At 41.4% G+C, this 23,675-nt stretch overlaps 1 protein-coding gene across 3 annotated transcripts in view; it reads right to left on the bottom strand.

Annotated features, from left to right (window-relative positions):
• PCYT1B (phosphate cytidylyltransferase 1, choline, beta) overlaps nt 1-23,675 on the bottom strand; it is a 114,788-nt gene that overhangs the window by 15,383 nt on the left and 75,730 nt on the right. For all 3 annotated transcript variants that reach the window (XM_021716416.1, XM_008065820.1, XM_021716417.1), the window contains exons 4-6: nt 10,133-10,284; nt 8,103-8,181; nt 238-380 (exon numbers count right to left, since the gene is read on the bottom strand). In XM_021716416.1, coding sequence (XP_021572091.1) covers nt 238-380; nt 8,103-8,181; nt 10,133-10,284 — 374 coding nt within the window. The remainder of the gene's footprint in view (nt 1-237; nt 381-8,102; nt 8,182-10,132; nt 10,285-23,675) is intronic.

The following is a 23,675-nucleotide window of genomic DNA, read 5'->3' as shown; positions in this document are numbered from 1 at the left end:
GTTGCCCAGACGAGTCTCGAACCCGCAGGCTCAGGCAATCCACTCACCTCAGCCTCCCAAGGCACGGGATTACAGGCTGAGCCACTGAGCCCGGCTACTATGTAGATTAAATGAGACAATAAATGCAAAGCATTAAGAACACTGTAGCACATAGTAAGCAGTCAGTAAACATCAGAAACGGTGGAAGTGGTGGTGTAGATATGGTTGTCATCAGAGGGTGTACGGTGGCATGCTTACATTTATAAAGCTGACATTCAGTTCCTTGGCTGTGTACCCTCTCTGGAGGTTGCGTCGGGCATAAACATCATAGTCACGGACAATTCTGGTGATGATGTCTGATGTTGAGATGCCTTCTGTTCTCTGTGTTGGAACAAACATCCCTATTCAAGTGGGAAAGAAGAAACAAAGGAAAACTTGATTGTCTTGGTTGATCCATTTCCTTAAATGACCCTCCTTTCCAGAACAAAGTTGGAGCTCCTGGGTGTGCCAGTGAGGCCTTCACGTCTGGGCCCAGCTGACTCAGTTCCATAAACTTTCTCCCTACCATCAACATTACGTGTTCATCATCCCAGACCTGTTCCCAGGATGCATTGGGCACTTAGCTGTCTTTTAGTGTTTGTTCATGCTGAGCCCTTCTTTTCTGCCCTGGATTCCCTTTCCCTGCCCACACAGACTGCAAAGCTCCTCCTCATTCTGTAAGGTCCAGCTTCAAGGTAGTGCCTCTGAGAATTCTTTTCTGACATCTCCAGAATCCCAACATTTAGGGCATCAGTTGTCTTCCATTAACCAAAGCATTTTGTAATATCTGTCTTCGTGTAGAAAGAGAACATCTTGAAAGCACAGATAGTTCCCTAATTGTCTTTGCATCCCCAGCACTTAGCTCAATAAATTGAGCACATGGGAAGTGCTCAATAAATGCAAATTGAATGAGTAAGTAGATGAAGAATAACAACTGAGTCAATGAGTTAGATCACGTCAACTCCCCTTCTTCCCCAAGAAAGTCTGTGTCATATTATACCAAAGGAAAAGAAGAAAAAGTGTACTATTTTTGTTGTCTATGATCTAAAGGCATACCTGTGGGGGTGCTAGATGATTTTATCCCTAAGAACATTGTACTCTACATGATGGTTTCATCACTCAAAGGCCCTTTCATCTAGAATATTTGGGACTGAGAAAAAATAAACAAGCACAGATGATGCCAAGTTCTAATAGCACTTCCTTAAAGTCTTCAAAGATATGTGCACTAACCAAACAGGGCTATAAAGATGTCACTAATATTAATAAAGACAAGAGTCAGGCTTATGCTCACACTGAAATGACATGTTGTTGGCAACTGAGATCTTCCTACCTGATATCATTAAAGCTATGGGTTAAGGGCACTGGGTTCTCAGTTTGCAGACTTGGGCAAGTCACTCAGATCCTCTGAAGGAAGGCAAGTTACTAGTCTCCTCTGCTGAGAAAGAGGTGACTGGACAAGATGACCCAGGACTCACTCGTGCCATTTCTCTCTCACTCCTCACATCCAATCAAGCTTCCAATCTATTTCTTAAATGTTTCTCTAATTCACCCACTCTTCATCCTCCACCCTAAACCCACCCAACACCATCTTGGTCAAAGATCACAGCAAGAACCTCTAAACTAACCTCCAGCAATGTCATTTTTGTCTACCTCAACCCACATGGCTAGATACATAGCACATTCTTACTAAAAGCACGTCAGAGGCCTGCTCAGAACCCTTCATTGACTGTTTACCATCCTCTGGATTTCAAGCCAAATCCTTAACTTGACTCTGTGGCAACTTGTATGATCTCTTCCCTGTGCTTCTTTCTAGTCTCGTCGCAGACCCTCTCCCCTTCACTTCTTAAACCAAGGCCCAAGTACTGCATAACTGCAGGGGAAACCATTCTCTTTGGATTCTAAAGAGCTGGGAAGCAGACTGACCTGCCTCAGCCCAGCCACACTGGACTTCTTTGGTATCCTGAAGGATCTTTACCTGGTTAACATGATCTCTACTGGCTAACTCGTGATTATCTGCTGGGTTTCAGTTTTGATGTCACTTCCTCAAGGGTATCTTTCAAACCTCAGACTAGGTCTTCCTGTTTGTTGTTTGCTCCCTTAGGCCACTCCCAAGGAGAGTGGGAGCCAAGCCCTCTGTTGACATAATGAAGCACCCAGCTTCCTCCAAATCCTAATGATCACTCTGCTAAAGATATTCCTATACAGCAAGATCTTTATAAAATAACCTGTTCAATAACTTTCTTCTCCACTCAGCTGTAAACTACACGAGGCAAGGGACCATGCCTTTCTTGTTCTCATCTACATTCTCAGCACTGGATGACAAGCAGGAACTATGAGAATATTTGTTGAATGAATGTCTTGATGAATACTGGTCACTAAGTGCCGTTTCAAATCAATTTCTCTCTGAATGTTTCAGTCTTGCAACCCCCAACAAGGGTGTCCCTTTGTAGCTTTCTTTTGATGTCATCTGCATATTTACACTATCAGCAGCAAGGTGGAGACAAAGCATCTAGTTTCTAATGTTCTGGGGCTCAAAGGACAGAGTTGAGGCTTGCCACTAGGCCATACACTTCTGGAGGTGGGGCAGAATCAAACATAGAAAATCAAATGAAAGGCAGAAGGTGAAAATATCTAAACATACGGACATAAATAGCATCCAAACTGACCTAGCTGTGCAGGGGGCTCTGGTGGGTGGGAGAGCCCTGAGTGATCCCAAGCCCAGGGGCCTGGGATGACATCTCCACCTTGGTGGGAGCAGCAGGGAGCTTTCTGGTGAGAAATCCATCCCATCTTTCAGCAGGCAGATATTTTATCCATACCATTCCTGCTGAAATGTTAAGACGATTCTTTAGCTACTGATGAATTTTAGCAAATCATTTAGACATTGGTGATACGTGCTTACCCTTTCTTTGAAGCCAGAAGGTGAGGTCCCTGTATTTGAGTTGCTAAAAGAAGATTTGGGCTTGGGGAAGGATTCACTTTGGCTGGTTGGGGGATAAGTCTCTGAAAGAAACCAAGCCCCCTGTTGACATAATGAAGCACCCGGCTTCCTCCAAATCCCAATTATTGCTCTGCTAAAAATATTCAGTAATGAGCATGATCAGAGAACCTTTTTTATCATGCTTTTCAGAATTGCTGCGTTTGGTTATGGAGCTATTTTAAGAAGCAGCAAAGCACATGTTAATGAAGGAAACTTTCAACAGTAGTAGGCAATATTAGAATGACGATGAGTAATGTGGACCTTACAGTCTATTTAATTTAAGCTCCATCTTTTCATCCAACTTTGCTGGAGAATTTTGACATGTAGCTCTGACAAGAAGATAAGAGTGTTGTAAAGCTTAGTTCAAGTCTTTCATATCTCTGGCTTTATTTAAAGTGATTTTTGACTTTAAAAATAAGCTACAATTAGAGTATAAAAGCCAGATGTGGATGCTCAGGCCTTTTCTGAGCATCCTTCTCCCACAGTGAACTCTGACCTTCTCTACCTGGGTTCCAAACAGATCTTTACCATGACTCTCCCTCCTGTAAGCAATCAGCAGAACAAATGTGATGGACCACAAGGATGGGCTCTTGTGCACATGAAAAATCACACACAGTCTTATGCCTGTCCTCCCAGAGTAACTAAAATACCACCTGACTATTCAATTTGAAAGGGAAATTATGGTGGATTAAAGATGGCCATAATTCCCTTCCCCTTGAATCTGGGTTGGTCTCAGTGACCTGCTTATACCAAATAGAAACAAAGAAAGTCACACACAAAGTAACCCTGTGTGACTTTCAAGGCTAGGTCAAAAGAAACCTTGTGGCTTCCATCAAGGCTGTAAGCTCTCTAGATATTCCCTCTCAGCTACCATGCTGTGAGAAGCCCAAGCAACATGGAGAGACCATGTGTAGATGCCCCAGTCACAACTGCAACTGAGCCCCCTGATAACAGCCAACATCCAAGGTCAGCCACGGTAAGTGCACCATCTGGGAATCCCAGCCCCACCAACATCTGACTACAGCTGTTTGAGAGACCTCAAGCAAGAACCACCCAGCCAAGCTCCTGCTAAAATCCACAAACTCATGAGCAAAATAAAGTGGCTCTTTTAAGTCATTAACTTTGAGAGTTACTTTCTTATACAATAGGAATGCTGGATTGCTAGAGTTAGAAAAATGTTGAACTTGTTTCTACGCCTAAACAACTGGAACTTGACATTTTACTCCCTCAAATCAGGAAAGCAACTTATTCTTAGCTCACTAGGGGTTACTCACCCAGAAAGAAAATCACCAACAATTGTTTGTTTCTCTACTACAAGGTAGCTGAGGAACCATCACTCTAGGAAACACTGATTCAGCCGGGCTCGGTGGCTCAGCCTGTAATCCCGCGCCTTTGGGAGGCTGAGGTGAGTGGATTGCCTGAGCCCGCGGGTTCGAGACCCACCTGGGCAGCGAGACCTCATCTCTACAATAAATCAAAAAATCAGCCGGGCGTGGTAGCGCATGCCTGTAATTCTGGCTACTCAGAAGGCTGAGGTAGAAGGATCGCCGGAGCCCAGCAGGTCGAGGCTGCGGTGGCCGGGAGTGGCCCCTGCACTCCAGTCTGGGCGACGGAGTGAGACTCCAACTCAAAAAAAAAAAGAAAAGAAAAAGAAGAGAAAAGGGAAACACTGATTCATTAATCCCAAGGGTAACTCAGCTGGACCAGAATGCTTGGTCTAGGTCCTTGTGACTCTAAGTGAGGTCTGTGGACCTGCAACATCCAACAATCTGGGAGCTCATAAAAAATGGGAATCCCAGGCCCCCAGACCTACTGAATCCAAATATGAATTTAACAAAATTTCACAGATGATCTGTAGGCACATTTAAGTTTGACAAGCACTGGTCTACGTCAGGTCTTTATGGCAATTTTAGGAAAGGAGCAGCTGGCTTACAGCTCAGATCTTACAAAGACTTAAAAAGGTATAAGTCACCCCATGCCATAACCCATCTTGATATAACTGAGGCATCAGCCATTTTTGTCTTCCTCTAGCCCTGCACTGTTTCTCAGTTCCTCGCAGCCTTCCGAGTCTGAGGTATATGTGATTTCCTTTCTTGGAACTCCTTACAAACAAGATGAGGACTCCAGAACATTAGGCTGGCCGGGTGCAGTGGCCCACACCTGTAACCCTAGCACTTTGGGAGGTCAAGGTGGGAGGATTGCTTGAGGTCAGGAGTTTGAGACTAGCCTGGGCAACAAAGCGAGACTGTTACTACAAAAAAAAAAAAAATAGAAAAATTAGCCAGATGTGGTGGTGCATGTCTGTAGTCCTAGCTACTTGGGAGGCTGAGGCAGGAGGATTGCTTGAGCCCAGGTAGTCAAGGCTGCAGTGAGCCATGATCGTGCCAGTGCACTCCAGCCTGAGTGACAAAGTGAGACTCCTCTGCCTCAAAAAAAAAAAGGAAAAAGGAATGTCAGGCCTCCTATTCTTATTCAATGTTCCTGACCCCTGAGGAATCCCCAACCATCAGCCCTGCTGGGGTTGGCATGCAGCTTCTCTAGCTGACTCCTGAGGGGTGTGAACCAACAAAAATGCCATCAGGAAGAATATATACATTCTATGTAACAGATTAATTTTCTGAACTATTACCCAATGTTGTTTTCATCTCTAGGAATCATGTCAGTCTTTAGGCCCTGTTCCCACTGATGCTGAGATATCCATTACTTCAGGGAGAGGTAGGTGTAGCTGAGAATACAGGAGACTGTGTGTAGCCTTTGACTTCTAAAACAGGCTCTTTTTAAGGCTCATTTGAAAAAGAAGAGTTATAAAAGGCAAGGATTTTACTGGGAAGAGCCAGACTTTGGGGAGAACAAAAAGGGTTTTTTACATCCCAGAAGTGCCCTTTGAATTATTAAGAACCAGGACTCAAGGTACAGGATGTTTGACTGTAAGCCCTGGAGTGGGAAAGGCGTGAAATTAACCAAGGGGCAGTTTTCTTTCCTCCAGGAAGAAGAAAAGCCCCTCCTAGTATTGAGGGAAGGCGCCCAGAGAGGAGTCAGGAGGTGAGCAACTGAAGTGAGAGAACAGGAGCAGGGCCAGTCCCTTGTCCCCACTCAGGTTCAAATCCCAGGGGTAGGGACAGAGAAGAGATCCTGTTAGGAAACCCAGAACAGGGAGTGCTGGCGCCCTGCTTACCACCAGGAATTTGGGGAGGAAACGGTCTCACAGAAGCTAACATGGGGAGCCCTTGGTAGAGAATTCCTTCCGGAGGGCAGGTCACACAGGTCCTGGCATGGCTTCCTCCCACTGCCTGGTTTCCCTTGCCCTCCTGGAGACTATGGAGGACATTTCAAAATGTCCTAAGTGATCTCTAGAGGGGCATGGAAGGTAGCAGAGATTTAAGCTCGGCGTGACTTCTGGGTGGCACACCTGTAGCACAAGGAAGGGAATCCTGCAGCTGAGGCTGTGGCCGGGACAGGTCAAAGAGAGGCGCAGCAGGAGCACAGATGGAGGAGATGACTGAGTGAAAGAGGCTGCCATAGGGGTATAATAGGTGGGGGTGATGGCTGAGCGGGTCTTGAAATTCCACAACTAAAGGTCAGAAAGAACCAGATCCTTGTCCCATGCTAGGCCAATACATAGGCCCAGAAATGTAGGGTCACCCCAGTAGAAAAAGGAAAAAAGTTTATTCTGCATGGTCTAAGTACAAACTTAGACGAGTCTGAATTATGTCAAAGGTGTGAAAATGGGGACTCCTAATTAAGTTCAGTTAAGGAACTTTTGGCCCTCCAGTTGCTCCACCCTCCCCACAAAAGACCTGATCATGGCACTCCACTCCCCCAGAGCGGTGCCTGGCTCCGTGTTACATGCAGAAGTAAGTCTAAACCAACCCGTTCTGCCAGTCTCCATCTCTGCCTTCACTTCTGCACACCCTACAATTACGTTAACATTTTTGTTTTCTCCAAATATGCTGCACTTCTTTATACAGTCCCACCTTTGGACACACCTCTCTAGGTTTATTATTTAGGGCTGTAATTATTTATGTGTCTCTGCTCTCTCTCAAGGGTGAGAGCTATGTCTTATGGATTTTCCCTCATGCAATCCCTGGCTTTTGGATGCATTCAGGGGATTCACGGATTAACTAATGGCAGTCAAAGCCATCTAAAGATGGAGTTGGCTGCCTTTGGAGGCAGGGAGCTCCTCATCATGGAAGATGTACACGTATCAGTTCTGCCGGGAGCTGGCAGTGTTGCCAAGGAGGGAATAGGAGGTTGGGCTAGTGACCCTTGATGTCCAACCTCCCTCAAGAATCTAAAGGTCCATGAGTAACAGGAAAAGGCTGTAGCAGTAGCATGCTGAGAGTGGGGAATGGTAGGAGAAAGCTAGGTGGAGTTCCAGTGGTCCCCAGGATGGGGAAGATGGCTCTGATGGCAGGTGTCAAAAATGGCTCTAGTATAATGTGAGGTACATTAGACTTCCTGAAATCCCTGAGTATATAATCATGTATGTAGGAAGGTATGCATGGGTGATCTACAATATATATAGATGAGATGCATGGTAGATAATAAAATAGCAAAAAATAAGCCAAAAGCCAAGCCATTGAAACATGTATCCATTCTTTTTTTTTATTTTTTATTTTTGCATCTGTATGTAGTACCTGAGGATATTACTATCTTGTGACAAGATGACACCAGAAATATGGCAAGACTAACTTTGGAGATAAAGACTCTAGATCATTAATTAGCCAGTTATCTTTCTTCTTCTGGAAGGAAACTTCTTAGGAGTATAAAATAATTTCATTATGCAGACTTAGTTATGAATAGGAAAAATACCCTTTCAGCAACAGGGTCCTGTGATTTTAGTCTGATAGGCCCTAAAATCGAGCCTCAGCCCTGATGTTGAGTACTTTGGTGCTCAGGTTATTCCTATATAAATACCTAAATGGTGTCTGTGCCATGACTAAGCCTTAGCACATGTCAACAGAGACCTGTAGAAGCTGCCTGGGAGACATTTGAATTTCCAACTCGTTGTATGTATATGTTGCAGATGTCCCAAGACAGATATCTTTTATTACACCTGATTATTGTGACACAGTGGACAGGTGAGCACAGGGGAAGGCCTCACCTGCTTCCTTTATATGCTTGTAAACATCATCAGAGCCAGCAGAAGAATACGGAATATCATCATGAGCCACAAAGTCAATCTGTTGAAGAGAGAGAAGAGTGATGTCACCACTGGGATGGATGTGCATGTCTGTGGATTTGAAGGAGACCAGGCACTCCAAAATGCCTTTTTGAAATAAGGCAGTTGTATGTGACAGTTATATATAGTATGGATCTGAATCCTTGGCTGAAAGGTATTTCCACCAGTCTCCATTTCCACAAGATAATGGGAACTAGAAGAATAAATGTTTGGTTTTTCTCTTTCGCTGGTCCCTCTTTCTTCTACCACTGACAGATTTTCCTGGCCTTCTGTCTTTCTGCCTCTAAACTTTCTTCTTCAGAGAACTCATTCATTTTTAAAAATTTTAATCCTCCTTAAACAGAATTTTCTTCTGGTCATCCTCATACCAGCTAATCTTCATCCCTGTTTCCCACTTTATCAAGTAAACGCTCCTTGCCTGAATTTCAAAGCTCTTCAGAATGGGGCTTCCCCCCACCTTGACAGGTAATTTAGAATAGTCGTTTAATTTGTCTGAGTATGGTTCCCTGCCTCATTATTTACTGGCTGCATAATTTATAAGTTGGTCATAAGGATTCAGTCAGGGTTTCTCCACCTCAGTGCTAGTGACATTTGGGACAGGATAATTCTATGGTATTGGGGGCCATCCTGTGCATTGGCAAATGCTTAGCAGCATTCCTGGCTTTTACCCACTAGATGCCAGTAGCACCCCTCTAGCTGTGACAACCAAAAATATCTCCAGACATTGCCAAATGTCCCTTGGGGGCAGACTTGCCCCCAGTTGAGGATCACTGGATTAAATGACATAATTATGTAAAAATGCTTAAAAATAACAACTGAAATACAGTAAGTACTCAAGAACTGTTTATTATTATTAATTATATTCTCAGTACTCAAACTTGTTTCCTCCTCCTTTCCAGTGTATAACAACTTCTCAGGGTAGCCATGAAATTGAATTCAAGTCATATGCTAGCTAAGCCCCTTAGCACAGTGCTGGGCACATGGTAAATACTCACTAAATGGCAGCCATCATTATCATTATTAGCATTCCCCCATAATGCCTAGCACATGTTGAATATACAACAGATGCTTAGTAAAAATGTGTTAGTGATTACTGGAAGTAAATCATATTGTAGTTTTTCCTTTTTCTTTTTATTCTTGCCGGGAAATTGTCTCCTCTGCTATTACCCATGCACATTTATCAGTGTTCTCTATTCTCTTCTGCATCGTGAATTTAAAAATAGAAAAGAAAATTCTTAGAACAGCTTAATCTTATTTTTTTGTACTGCATATAAAAGGAAAGAATAGCTCCTAATGTGAGGCTGGTAGGGAGATACAAAGCACATAATTTGATGCAGATCAAAAGAATTTATCATGTTTCCAACTAATACAAATCTTATGTCAGTAGGAGTCTCAGGGTCACAGAATCACAGATATCAAGTTCTTTCCTTAAAGGCTGACCCTTGGCCTTCTGGATGAAATGTGTGTTCATTTGTCCCACGAAGAAAGATGCCTGTGAATCTATAAGCACCAATAATGATGGTGATGGTGGATGACGATGATGTTTTTGGAGCTCTTGCAATGGACCAGTGTTCCAAGTGCTTTACTTTGATTATCTCATTAGATCCTCAAAACACTCTCCTGAGGAAGATACCAGTATCATCCAATTTTACAGTTGAGATAAGTGAGTATATTGTGGTTAAATATCCTGCTCAAAGTACCATAGTTAGGAAGAGACAGAGGCAGGATTTGAACCTGCGTGTTCTAGCTCTAGCAGCCACACTTGAGGAAGTGGGAGGATACCAGTCTCCAGGCTTGGGCAGAAGAGATGTGCTACTTCAAGTGGCACCACATGAAAGCTGCTGAAGTTACCTTCTTTAGAAATAGGAAGTCTTTGGGCTTTCTGCAGTCTCAACTGCAGGACCAGACTCCTTAATCCTGATACTTAGAGAATGTGGGAAAATGAGAGGTACCTTGTGTTTTTCCAGAAACTCTGGCGTGAGTGTCCATGGAGCATCTCTGATGACTTCGTCCACGTAGCGACAGTGCCTGAGAGCTTCATATCTCTCTGCTTCATTCATCACAGTAAAACCTTTGAATTTGTGAGTGAGATCATCACTGCAAACTGAAACAGGCAGATGCATTAAATGCTGTTACCCAGCCCAGGCCTGCTCACAGCCGCCCTGGTGCAGACATGGCTTCTTCAGCAAGACAAAAAGAGCACAGCTTCGCTAGGTGCTTGGCATAATTAAACTCAGTTTTTTACAGAAACAAAGGATCAGGAGAGCGGAGCAAGCTGAAATCCACTAGCAATTCAGAAATTCACTTTAGTGCTAATTACATCTGCATTCTCCACTGAGGCTTTTATTAAAATTATTCTTTACACTAATGTGAATTTCATATCTTTTAATTTTTCTACCCCACCCCTCAGTGAAAATTACTATTCAGAAATAAAATGACCAAATGAACAGACACAGAAAGGAAAGAGAAGTGGAATCAAGAGGGCTGAATTATGGGAGGTTTGAACAATCAGTTATAATTCTTTTACTACATCAATAAACCAAGTATGAGACACACACACACACACACACACACACACACACACACTTCTGTTCCCAGGATTGCGGTTCAGTCACTACATATCAAGCCACATAATCAAGAGGAAAAAGTCGTAAAATAGAAGGCCTGATCTAGCAGAGTTCATCCTTCCCACATCTCTAATCCTTTCTAGACCTCAAGTTCTTGAACCCTCGAATGGGGATGTAATATTCTCTGCTATCAGTCTTAGAAAGGATTTTTTTGAAGATTTACAAAACAGTGCTTTGAAGTAAACTGAACAATAAATATTGTTCACCATCCTATCTTTTGGTTGGCCAACGCAGCTTTCCTAAGGTTTCCTATGTGTCAGGAAGAAATGCCATCGTTCCTCTTTACCAAGATCCCAGTGAGGGTCTTACTGTAGTCAGTTAGAACTACTCTGACTGTTCCTTGCAATGAGATTTTTTTTTCTTTAAGTTTTAAGGTATTACACAATAAATTCACTGATTTTAAGTGTACAAGATATGAGGTCCCCCCCTCCAAAAAACATAATTATCTTTTGAAGGGTGGGTCCCTTGTAGTAAACTTGGAATTTGTTCCTCTGGATCAAACAGTCAACCAAAGTTTTTTTGTTGTTTTTTTTTTTTTTTTTTTGAGTTGGAGTCTCACTCTGTCGCCCAGATTGGAGTGCAGTGGCCATTCCCGGCCACCACAGCCTTGACCTGCTGGGCTCTGGCGATCATTCTGCCTCAGCCTTCCGAGTAACCCTGATTACAGGCATGTGCTACCATGCCCGGTGGCAACCAAAATTTTTATCTGGAAGTTTTGAGAAGTTTGCATCACGATTTGTGGAAGAAACTTCCAAATTGTGGTAAACAGGTAACTGGTTCTTCCACCATGACAGCATACATGCCCACACCACACTGAGTATTGAGCAGTTTTTGACTAAAAAACATGACCCCTAATGCCCCACCCTCCCTAGTCACCAGATCTTGCCCTGAGCAATTGTTTTTTTGTTTCCCAATGAAAAAAGTCCTCAAAGGGAAACATTTTGCCAATGTGGAAGAGGTGAAACAAAAAAAGGCAGAAGCACTAAAAGGCATCAAAATGAATGAGTTCAAAAACTGATTTGAGCAATAGAAAAAGTGTCTCTATAGGTATATTGCATCAAACGGAGAGTACCTTGAAAATGACTGAGGTTTAAACATGTAACAATAAATACATTTTTTTTAATAAATAAATTCTGGGGTTTTGGTGTTCTCCCCTTGCATGTTTTTTTTTTTAATGTTGAAAGGAGGGACCCCAAGAAATTTAGAATAAACTTAGTTTACATTTTGCTTCAGCATAACCATTTTTGCTTGGACTGACACACTCTGAGTCTAGCACTGGTTAGACATAGATACATTTCCAATAGTCAGGTTTTAGGAAGGGTTCAGACATTTTACTGCAGCCCAAGCTGGCAGCCTACCCCACCCCCTCAGCAAATCTCCATCAGATGCAAGACAAGGACAGCCCAAACTTTCAATTCATGGTTTAGCATAATTTTAAGAAATTTTCAGGTTCCTTGTCAAAGATTACTCCTTACCTGGCCAAAGTAATAGAAATGGTAATACGACCACCTTCTTGCTAAGGAGCTTGTGGACTGGGAACTTCTGACAGGTCTCTTGCAGGAAAAAATTCCTCCCTTTGTCTCCTCCCATCTAGCAGCAATCATGTGACTAACTCACCCATATGCCTGCTGTCTATTACCTGATGTCAGTACCTACGCTTACCTGCTCCTTCATGATGACATGAAGTAGACCACTACCCAATCACTTTAATGACCTTCCCCCACCAAAGGGAAGAATTAAAAGGACTCAACCACCAGCATCCAGTCACCATTGCCTTGCTAAACTATGGTGTGGCCATGTGCTCTTTGAGCTATGGCCGGCCATGTTTCCTGGGTTTGGTCTCCTTCCCTACCTTGGGGATGTAAATCTCTTCTTTCTCTCTCTCTCTAATTTACTGTCTAAATAAACTATATTTTCTAGTCTAACTTCTGTGCAATTCATTGTATCTTTCTCATGACATCAGATCGCATACCAGACATGCCCCCAGTAGGCCTGACCTAACATTCTGAAGACCCCACTGGGAGTATGACTCTAACATTTTTGGAGGTTCCACCGAGACCTACCTAACAAATATTTTAAATTGACATATAATTGTACATTTTGATGGGGTACAGTGTGTTGCTCCAATATGTGCATACATCGCATAATATTCAACTCAGGGTATTTAGCATACCCATCACCTCAAACATTTATCATTTCTTTGTGGCAAGAACATTCAAAATCCTCTCATCTAGCTATTATGCAACATATAATATTATTCACCATAGTCATCCTACTATGCAGTAGAATCCCAGAACTTATTCTTCCTATCTAACTGTAACTTTGTGCCTCTCTCTGTCCCCTTCCCCTACCCCTCCCCAGTCTCGGGTAACCACCATTCTACTCTCTGCTTCTATGAGATCAGTTTCTTTGGATTCCACATACGAGTGTTATATATACACAATGAAATACTATTCAGCCATAAAAGGAACGAAATCCTATCATTTGAGGCAATATGGATGGACCCGGAAGACATTCTGTTAAGTGAAATAAGCCAGATACAGACAAATACCACATGATCTTATAAGATGTGCTTCAAAAACAAAAATATGATCATTTTCTTGGAACCAAATTATAGTCCACACCCAGAACCAAATCTGACCATAGCGTAAGTACAGCCAATGGCCACACTCAGCATCCTTGGAAAACCTTCTATTGCAGCTCTTTCACACATTCCACATCCAAACCATCAGCAAAACTGTAGCCTCTGCCTTCAAAGTGCACCCAAAAGCCATGTTCTTCTCACCATCTCCACTGCTTTCATCCCAGCCCCTCCACCATCTCTCATGGATGACTGCGGTGACCTTCCAACTACTCTCCAGATTCTAGACTTTCCCACCCCAAACAGCCTAGTCTCATCATCCAGAATGAACCTGTTAAAGCCTGTCAGACCATGTCATTCTCAGACTCAGCACCCTTCCCATCTCCAACAGAGTAAAAACCTGTCCTCTGGTGGCTGACGAGCCCTTACGAAACCCATACCTCTGCCCACTCCTACTTCTCCCCGTGGCACTTGTCTCATATAATTATTTTATTTAATTTCATTGTTGGTGTTCCCCTTTGAGTGCCCTGTGGGCAAGGACTTTTTTGTTCGTTTCATTTTCTGATAAACATTACCTGGTCCCTTAGTGAACTTTTAACAAATATTTGTTAAAGGTTTGAGCATGGTGGCTCAAGCTGTAATACCAGCACTTTGGGAGGCCAAGACTAGAGGATTGCCTGAGCTCAGGGGTTTGAGACCAGACTGGGCAACTTGGTGAGAACTCGTCTCTACAACAAATCAAAAAAATTAGCTGGATATGGTAGCACGCGCCTGTAGTTCTGGCTACTTGGAAGGCTGAGGTGCGAGGATTGCTTGAGTTCAGCAGGTCGAGACTACAGTGGCCGTCAGTGTGCCAGTGCACTCCAGCCTGGGCGACAGAGTGAGATTCCAACTCAAAAACAAACAAAACAAACAAAAATACCAAGTATTTGTTGACTGAAGTAATGAAGCCTGATACATATAGATGCTCAACAAATGCTTATTATTATTTACAATAATAGGTATCTATTTATCTGCATTTCAACATGCATGCAAATAAGAGACCTAGTCTCTAGGTACATATGTATATGCCTATATATCTCCTTCCTGAGCTGTTTTCTATTGTAGCCGTCTAGTTACCAAAACAACATCAACCACATGGCTGGCTCAAAAACTGATGAGGATCAAAATCACCTAAGGAACTTGTTAAATATGTATAAAGAATCCCAGCCCACTCTCTCAAATGTTGATTCATTGGGTCTGTAGTGAGTCGCAGGTAGCTCTGGTTTTGACAAGCTTCAGAAATGATTCTGATGTATACAATATTTGAAAATCCCTGAAGCATATTATAAACAACTTAAGTAAAGAGTCCTGCCTGTCTTTGAATCACCAATCATGCCCAGAGGAGGGCAGGGGTGGGGGAGGTAGTAGGGCCATAATAACTATGTATTGATTTACTGACTGCATTGGCTTTTGACCCCATAAATAGGAATTATATATGGGCCATGCTACATAATTTAAAAATTGATCTAAGTCTTTTAAAATGATCTTTTAGGACTTTATTAAAATACTACCTCAAGAATCATATTGAGCAGAAATGGATTTCAGCTCCATCAATTTCCTATTTTAAACAGCACAAAACGAGGCTGGGTCATCCTCCCTCTTTCTGAACCTGCACCTGAGCAATTTGGAATAACTTCTACATGACCGAGATAATGGCCTACTGACAGAGCACAAAGAAAACAAACATCCTGTTTATGCCAATACAGGGTCCTATGTTCATATCCCAGGAGTGACCTCAAGAAGCAGCTGAACATGCTGGCCAGTTATTGTCTAAACATTAATTACACCCAGAGCAGCACTGTTGTTCTTGAGTCTTGGCAAATGCACTCTGACAACCAGATGGAGAACTCTGAGCCAGTGATATTCCATGGATGAATTCATTGAGTTATCTGGGAACTCATGCTGCAGCTAACCTATGCTGGCAGTTCACTGTGCTTCCCACAGGAGAGAAAACACAACACAGGGGTTGAACTTGGGAGCCCAACAGACTTGGGTTCTAATCCCAGCTCTGATACTTAACCACTCAAATTACTCAAACTCTCTAAGCCTCAGTTGCCTGGTCTTTAAAACGTGGTAAAGTTTTTTGTTTGTTTGTTTGTTTTGTTTTGTTTTGAGTTGTATCTCACTCTGTCTCCCAGGCTGAAGTGCAGTGGCAAGATCATGGCTCACTGCAGCCTTGACCTCCCAGGCTCAAGTGATCCCCCAGCCTCAGACTCCTGAGTAGCTGGGACTACAGGAACGTGCCACCATGCCCAGCTAATTTTTTAATTTTTTTGTAGAGACAAGGTCTTGCTATATTGCCTAGGCTGGTCTCGAACTCCTGACTGTAAGGGAGCTACAGCCCCCACTCACTCCTCCCCGTAATCAACATAGGAAACTGCCCCTCAGGCCTGTTTTAACATTGCAAAGCAGGAAGGTTCTGCTCTAACTTCCCCTCAAGTCTGTCTTAATGCTAAAAAACAGGAAGGCTGTGTCCTAACCGTCATCCCCCTCCCCCAGCTGGCTCACAAAGGTGAGGGAGGAGGGGTCCCCCGCACCACTTCCCAAGGAGCCCCTAGCCCCCACATCCAAGCTCAGCTGCTTGCAAGAAATTTTCCACTCTCAACCCCCTTACACCATGCGCATATAAAAGACCCTCCCTGCTTCAAGCTGGGGCTGATGCCACTTTGGTGTCAACCCAGGCGCTTTACTTTAATAAACTCCTTTGCCTGAACATAGCGTATGGGCTCCTTTTTTGGCAAACCTTACACTGACCTCAAGCAACCCTCTTGCCTCGGCTTTTCAAAGGGCTGGGATTACAGACGTGAGCCACCGCACCCAGCCCATGATGAAGTTTTGAGAATTAAATTTAATAATCTGCATAAGCAGAAAGTAATGCTTAATAATGTTAGCTATTTATTAATAGTAGTAGTAACATAAGATCATTTATGGAGATATCCCTTTGGATTTTGTGCTCTGTCTTCTCCCTGGCCCCATTCCAAGCAAGGTGTCTAGGCCTCTTGGTACAAACTCCCTGGCAGAAGCTCTGAGCTCAAGTTGCTGGTAAACAGCCTGCCTTCCTGGCTGCTGTTAGAGCAACTTGGTAGGGGTGGGGGGTTAGGTGGGCGATTTCTGTAAGAAAGAAGACAATAAGAGAAGAGATTCCTCCAAATTGTGAGAAAAGGGTCAAATGTCTGTGGATCCCACAAGCAGCAGGGGCCAGCAGTAGAACTTCAAGAGGGATACAGACATGAGGCCCTAGGCACTGGGATTCCATCTGGGCCGAAATTGTGAGTGCCTCACCTGCAACAGATACAATGGATCTGCTCCCTTCTAGTAATTACGTGGGCTCAGATGCAGAGGGCAGTGCAAAAACAGCCCTGGACTGAAGACTTGAGGTCCCTTTACTGTTTCTGTAAACACTTTGAACACTTGTTTGACACTGGAGAGGTGAGGAGAGCCCAGTAAAGACTGAGATTGGATTTCCTACCAGTCAGGTAAAAATGCAATCTTAGAGGAATATTTTATTTCAATTATAATACAATAAAGCATAAACCCAAGTTTGTGAAGTAATATTTATGTCTACTATAGTAGTAGTAGTAGTATGTTTACTGTTATTTTTATTCTACTCCTGTGAAGCAGGGGTGGTATTTGATGACTCTTATCCTTTAAAACTTTTTTTTTCCCCTTAGGAAAAACAACTCTCTAATATAAATTGTAATTTCTTGGCCTATTTTTATTTATTTTTATTTTATTTTATTTTTTGAATTGGAGTCTCACTCTGTCGCCCAGACTGCAGGGCTCTGGTGATCCTTCCGCCTCAGCCTTCCAAGCTGCTGGAACTACAGGCATGCGCTACCACGCCCGGCTAATTTTTTGATTTATTTATTGTAGAGATGAGATCTCACCAAGTTGCCCAGGCAGGTCTTGAACCCGCAGGCTCAGGCAATTCACTCACCTCGGCCTCCCAAAGCACAGGATTACAGGCTGAGTCACCGAGCCCGGCTTCTTGGCCTATTTATTTATTTATTTATTTATTTATTTTGAGTTGGAGCCTCACTCTGTCGCCCAGACTGGAATGCAGTGCTGGGCTCTGGCGATCCTTCCGCTTCAGCCTTCCGAGTAGCCGGAATTACAGGCGCGCGCTACCACGCCCGGCTGATTTTTTTATTTATTGTAGAGATGAGGTTTCGCCTGATCAGGCGGGTCTCGAACCCGCGGGCTCAGGCAATCCACTCACCTCAGCCTCCCAAAGGCACGGGATTACAGGCTGACTACACACATAATATCAAAAGCAGTCTTTTTGTGTGTGTGGAGAAAACAGAATTTATTGAGAGAATAGAAAAGCTCCCACAGTGGGAGGGGACCCAAAGGGTTGCTCCAAAAGCAGCCTTCTAATCAAAAACATAGTACATGTATTTTTGAAGAGCTCCCTAACTTTCCTTAGTATAGACTTGGCCATTAAGTTGGTTTGTGATGCTCCAGGATTACAGTCAATGACAAAGGTCTCCTCAAACTAGGATACACCTACCCCAGGGGACACTTTTCAAGAGATATTCAAGAACATAGTTTTAAAGGAATCAATGTCCAGATTCTCAACTTCCAATGGTACCCTTTCCTAAAATGAACGAGCCCAAGAAAGTCTGTGTCCCAAATCACTCTTACTCTACAAAAGAAAGATACCATTCAAAACTTACTATGTTGTATTGCTAGGGGTGAGGGATTAAACCTTCAAGCACCACGAATCTATGCAAGCTTCCTGTCTTTCCTTGTCTTACGCACATTTCTGTTACAGGTGAAGCCCAGTGTTAGAAACTAAATATGGCAGACTGGAGAATAATGCAAATTTTTGCCTAACAACTCTGCCTCCTCTTCTTCCAACTATTGTCAAAAGAACACATGGATCTTGCGGGATAAGGCCCTGGAATTCAAAGCAAAAGGAGCAGTGGAAAGAAATATTGAATGCTAAAAATGGCTTTTTCATGTAGTTAAGGGTAAGCATTTTTCCAGCTATTCTTAACACTCATATTGAATCCTAAAAATGGCTTTTCTCTTGTAGTTAAGAGTAAGCATTTTTTTCCAGCTATTCACTTAAAAAATCACTTTAATAAACCAAAGCTGTATAGGCTGGTACTGCTGCTTCTTTAAAATGTGACTGGAATATTTTGTGGAATTATCAAATTTTTCAAGATGCATGGGAATAAATGCATGGGTAAAACATTTACATAATTTTTTCTGACTTCATATGCATTATTTAAAAAGGAAGTTAAAACTTATTTTATCAACTCACATCATAACATATTTATTTTATTTACAGATAATCCTATCTCATTCTCTAAAATGTTTATTTTCTGCCTCTTCATAACAACAACAAAAAAATCTACCTCCAGATCATTACTTTTTTTTTTTTTTTTATTTGGAGTCTTACTCTGTCACCCAGACTGGCGTGCAATGGCATGCTCCCAGCTACTGCAGCCTCGACCCGCTGGGCTCCAGCGATCCTTCCACCTCAGCCTTCCAAGTAGCTGGAACTACAGGTGCGCACTACCACGCCTGGCTAATTTTTTTGATTTATTGTAGAGATGAGGTCTCGCCAAGTTGCCCAGGCGGGTCTCGAACCCGCAGGCTCAGGCAATTCATTCACCTTGGCCTCCCAAAGTGCGGGATTACAGGCTGAGCCACTGAGCCCGGCCCAGATCATTACTTTTTAATAGTATATACCACTTTCTATCTTTAAATATATAGGAAAAGTTTAGCTGTGGTATCTAATAAAGATAATTATTTCTGATTTTCAGATTTAATTTAATTATTCCCAAAAGACAAACACTAGAATTTGACACACACACACACACGCACACGCACATGCATATACACACATACACTCCAATATATAGAGAAGGAATAACACACCTTTTAAAAAATCATACACTTCTCCCTGTAAATATATAATTTTATCTATAAATTACATTGCATTACTTCAGATTAAGTACATTGATTTATTGTCTTGCTTGTAACTTATTATATTAGATCTACATCATTTTAATCTTGAATGATTCAATTTTATAAAATCCATTCTATAATTTATTTCTGAGTGCTTTTTATAAAGCTTTTTAAAATCCATTAATACATTTGAATTGAAAATACACTGATATGTCTGAATTGAAAAGACTTTTTGTGGTTTGTAGGTTTTTAGTAGGTTTGACAATGAGGACTAGTTTTGCCAATTAGGATGGGTGGTATTTTCTACAAATTTCATAAGCTAAAACTGCAGCTCTAAGGTTTTGTTTTTTTTTTAAGTTTTAAGCTAATGATAAGAGCGTTTTACAAAAAAAATTATTGGATTGGCAATGGTGTAATGAAATTACCAACATTTTCTTTTCCCCAACTCATTTTGACTATATCTGGTTGAATAAGTTTCTTTCAAGCAAAAGACTAAGGGTTATAATTAAGAGTCATTTGATAAGTCATGGTGTAGCCTTTTGTTATCATTTCCAGAAAGAGGAAAAGCAAATGATTCTAATAGCTTGGTAACAAATCCTTTTGCAGGTCATTTTTAATCCATTGCTTGCAACAAATTTGAAAGAAGATCTTAACAAATTGTCACTTTAATAGGCCATTAGAATTACTTTGATGGCAGTAATAATAATAAACTATTTTTGTGATTTTTGGAAAAATAACTTAGAAGGAATTCAAAGAATTGAGTGGCATCACTATAACAAACTCCTTCCATTCCCTTCTACACATTTGTGTAGACAAAATATTTTAGCATGTGTGTCTATAGTAAGGAAAAATAGAAATAAAATTGTTAAATCCTGCCTTATTCTAGCAATAAGTTATATTAATCTAAGCTACATCCACAGGCAGATCCCATTTATCTCATCAAGAAATACACTACTGATCACATTTATGTTTATGCTTAATAGTTATTTATCAAAATGCACACAATGTGGTGCTTTGGTCAGTTGTGCATTAATTTACATGCATATTTTTGTTTCAGAGAAATATGAAAGAGTGATCACTAAAAGATTCACAAGCATTAAAACATATCATGGCTGGACTCGGTGGCTTAGCCTGTAATTCCAGCACTTTGGGAGGCTGAGGCAAGCGGATTGCCTGAGCCCATGTGTTCGAGACCAGCCTGGGCAACTTGGCGAGACCTTGTCTCTGCAATAAATCAAAAATTAGCTGGGCATGGTAGCACGCACCTGTAGTTCCAGCTACTTGGAAGGCTGGGCTGAAGGATCGCCAGAGTCTAGCAGGTCAATGCTGGGGTGGCCGTGAGTGTGATATATATATATCATATTAGGAAAAATTATGGGAGAAGAGCAGAATAAAAATACAAGTTTAAGGAGAAAATAGAAAATTTATAAATATTTGAAAATTTAAAAAGAAGTTGTTATATATTTTGTAAGTGTATGATAATATGTTTCAAAGCATTATAGCATTTAGATGACCATTGGAAGCATTTAAGTTATTGGGTAACAATTTTGTTTTAAAATGTCAATATTGGACTTTTGGTTTCCAGTCTAGCATGAAAGCAACTTAAAAGTGGCCACTTCATTCTAATAACAAGTAAAAAACTGAAGTGAAAAATCAACAAATCTTAAATCTGTCAGAGAAATGAGGTCACAGGGCAAACCATTGCCCCCAAAATTGAAGAGACAGACAAACAGGCAGATAAAGAGAGTCTCAATTTACTTCAGCAGAAACTCATAAGCAGAAATTTCCACAAGAACCAGTGCTAGGGTAGGAAAATTTAAAATACAAATTGCTGGCATCTCAGTGTGGACAAGTCTGAATGTTCGAAACACCAGGGGACACATTCATAGTAGATTTCTTATACTTTTGTGAGTTTTATCTCCAGGAGTTCAAGTGGGGCCTCAGAGTAAGTTGCAGAGAAAAATCTCATGCTTCTGGGGGGGGGGAACATTCATTCTGAAATATGCTAGAGCATTCTGTTTTTCTTAACAAGTCTTGCTCATCAGAGAAACTATTTTACCAGAGCCTAACCTGTAAGATTTTGTTAGAGCCTATACTACCTGGGGGAAAGGAAAATATCTGACTCCAGGTCTCTCTAACCATCTTTTCTTACCTAGGTGGGGGAAGGGACTGAGAAGAACTAGTGAAGTTCTCAGTCCAAGGGCACAGGCTCACCAAAAGACTGAAACCTAATTACATAACTGTAGAGTGCTTCCCCCCAACACACACACACTATACCACCCCATCACTAAAGGTTTACTCATTGCAGTTCCTTTTACCTAGTACATTGTATCTACCTTTCAGCAAAATTTACAAGGCATACTCAAGGGCAAAAACATAGTTTGAAGAGACAAAACAAGCATCAGAATCAGAGTCAGACATGGTAGGAATTTTGTATCACAGCAGGATTTTTTTTTTTAACTATGATTACAATTCCAAGGGCTCTAATGGAAAATATGGACAACATGCACAAACACATGGATAATGGAAGCAGAGAAACGCATTTTAAGAAAGAACCAAAAAGAAATGCTAGAGATCAAAACTCTGTAAAAGAAATTTAGAATGTGTTTAATAAATGCATTAGTAGGCTGGACATGGCTGATGAAAAAAATAATTGAACTTGAGGATATGACAATAGAAACTTCTCAAACTGAAACGCAAAGAGAAAAAAAGACTGAGAAGAAAATCAGAACAGAATATCCAAGAACTGTGGGATAACTACAAAAGGTGCAACATATGTATAATGGGAATACCAGGAACAGAAGAAAGGAACAGAAGCAATAATGACTGAAAATTTTCCAAAATTAATGTCAAGTACCAAACCACAGATTCAGGAAGTTCAGAGAACAACTAAACAAGATAAATGCCAAAACAACAACAACAACAGCAAAAAACAAAAACAAAAAACCCTACACGTTGGCATATTACATTCAAATTTTAGAACGTCAAAGATAAAAAAAAATCTTGAAAGAAGTTAGAGGGAAAAACACCTTACTTATAGAAGAGCAAAGATAAAAATTACAACTTCTCCACACAAACCATGCCAGCAAGGAGAGTAAAGTGAAATTTTTAGTGTTGAGAGAAAAAAAACCCCACCAAACTAGAATTCTGTACTTTCCAAATTTATCCATCAAAAGTGAAGGATAAATAAAGATTTTCTCAGACAAACAAAAATTGAGGGACTTGGTTACCAATAAACTTGCCTTACAAGAAGTGTTGAAAGTTCTTCAGAGAGAAGAAAAATGATATAGGTCAGAAAGTTGGATTGACATAAAGAAAGAAAGATTGCCAGGCTTGATGGCTCAGCCTGTAATCCTGTGCTTTGGGAGCTGAGGTGAGTGAATTGCCTGAGCCCGTGGGTTCAAGACCCACCTGGGCAACTTGACAAGACCTCATCTCTACAATAAATAAAAAAATTAGCCGGGCGTCGTAGCGCGTGCCTGTAGTTCCAGCTACTTGGAAGGTTGAGGCGGAAGGATTGCCGGAGCCCAGCAGGTCGAGGCTGCAGTGGCCGGGCGCAACCACTGCACTCCAGTCTGGGTGACAGAGTGAGACTCCAACTCAAAAAAAAAGAAAAGAAAGAAAGAAAGAAAGAAAGATCATCAGAGAACAAATAAGTAAAGATAAAATAAAAACTTTTATTTTTCTTATTCTTAGTTGATCTAACAGATAGCAGTTTGTTCAAAATAATAATAGCCACAATGTATTCAATGATGTATGTGTGTGTATCTTTATGTATGCTTAAGTATAAGTGGAATGAATAACAGCACTTATACAAGGGACGGGAGGGAATAACAGGGACATCTTATAAGGTATTTGTACTACCTGTGAAGTGGTACAATGTTATTTGAAAATGGACTTGGAATGGTTCTAAATGTATGTTACAAACTCAACTATAACCACTAAAAATGTTTAAAAAAAAAAGAAATACAATCAATATGCTAAGAAAGGAGAGAAAATGAAATCATATAAAATGCTCAAAACCAAAAAAAGGCAGAAAAAGACAAAATGGAACAAAGCACAAGAGCAACAAATAGAAAACAGTAACAAATATGGCAGATATTATTCCAACTATATCAATAATCACTTTAAATATCAATAATATAAATTTGCCAACTAAAAGACAGATTGTCAGAGCAGATCAAGAAACAAGACCTAACTATATGTTGTCAACAAGAACCCCATCTTAAATATAAAGACACATATATATTAAAAGTAAAGGGATGAGCTGGGCATGGTGGCTCACGCCTGTAATTTCAGCATTTTGGGAGGCTAAGGTAAGAGGAT

The sequence above is a fragment of the Carlito syrichta genome, unplaced genomic scaffold (assembly GCF_000164805.1).
Source record: "Carlito syrichta isolate Samal-C Ts95f unplaced genomic scaffold, Tarsius_syrichta-2.0.1 Scaffold308807, whole genome shotgun sequence".
NCBI lineage: Eukaryota > Metazoa > Chordata > Mammalia > Primates > Tarsiidae > Carlito > Carlito syrichta.
The sequence above is the reverse complement of the archived record's forward strand: the minus strand, read 5'-3'. Positions and strand labels throughout refer to the sequence as shown.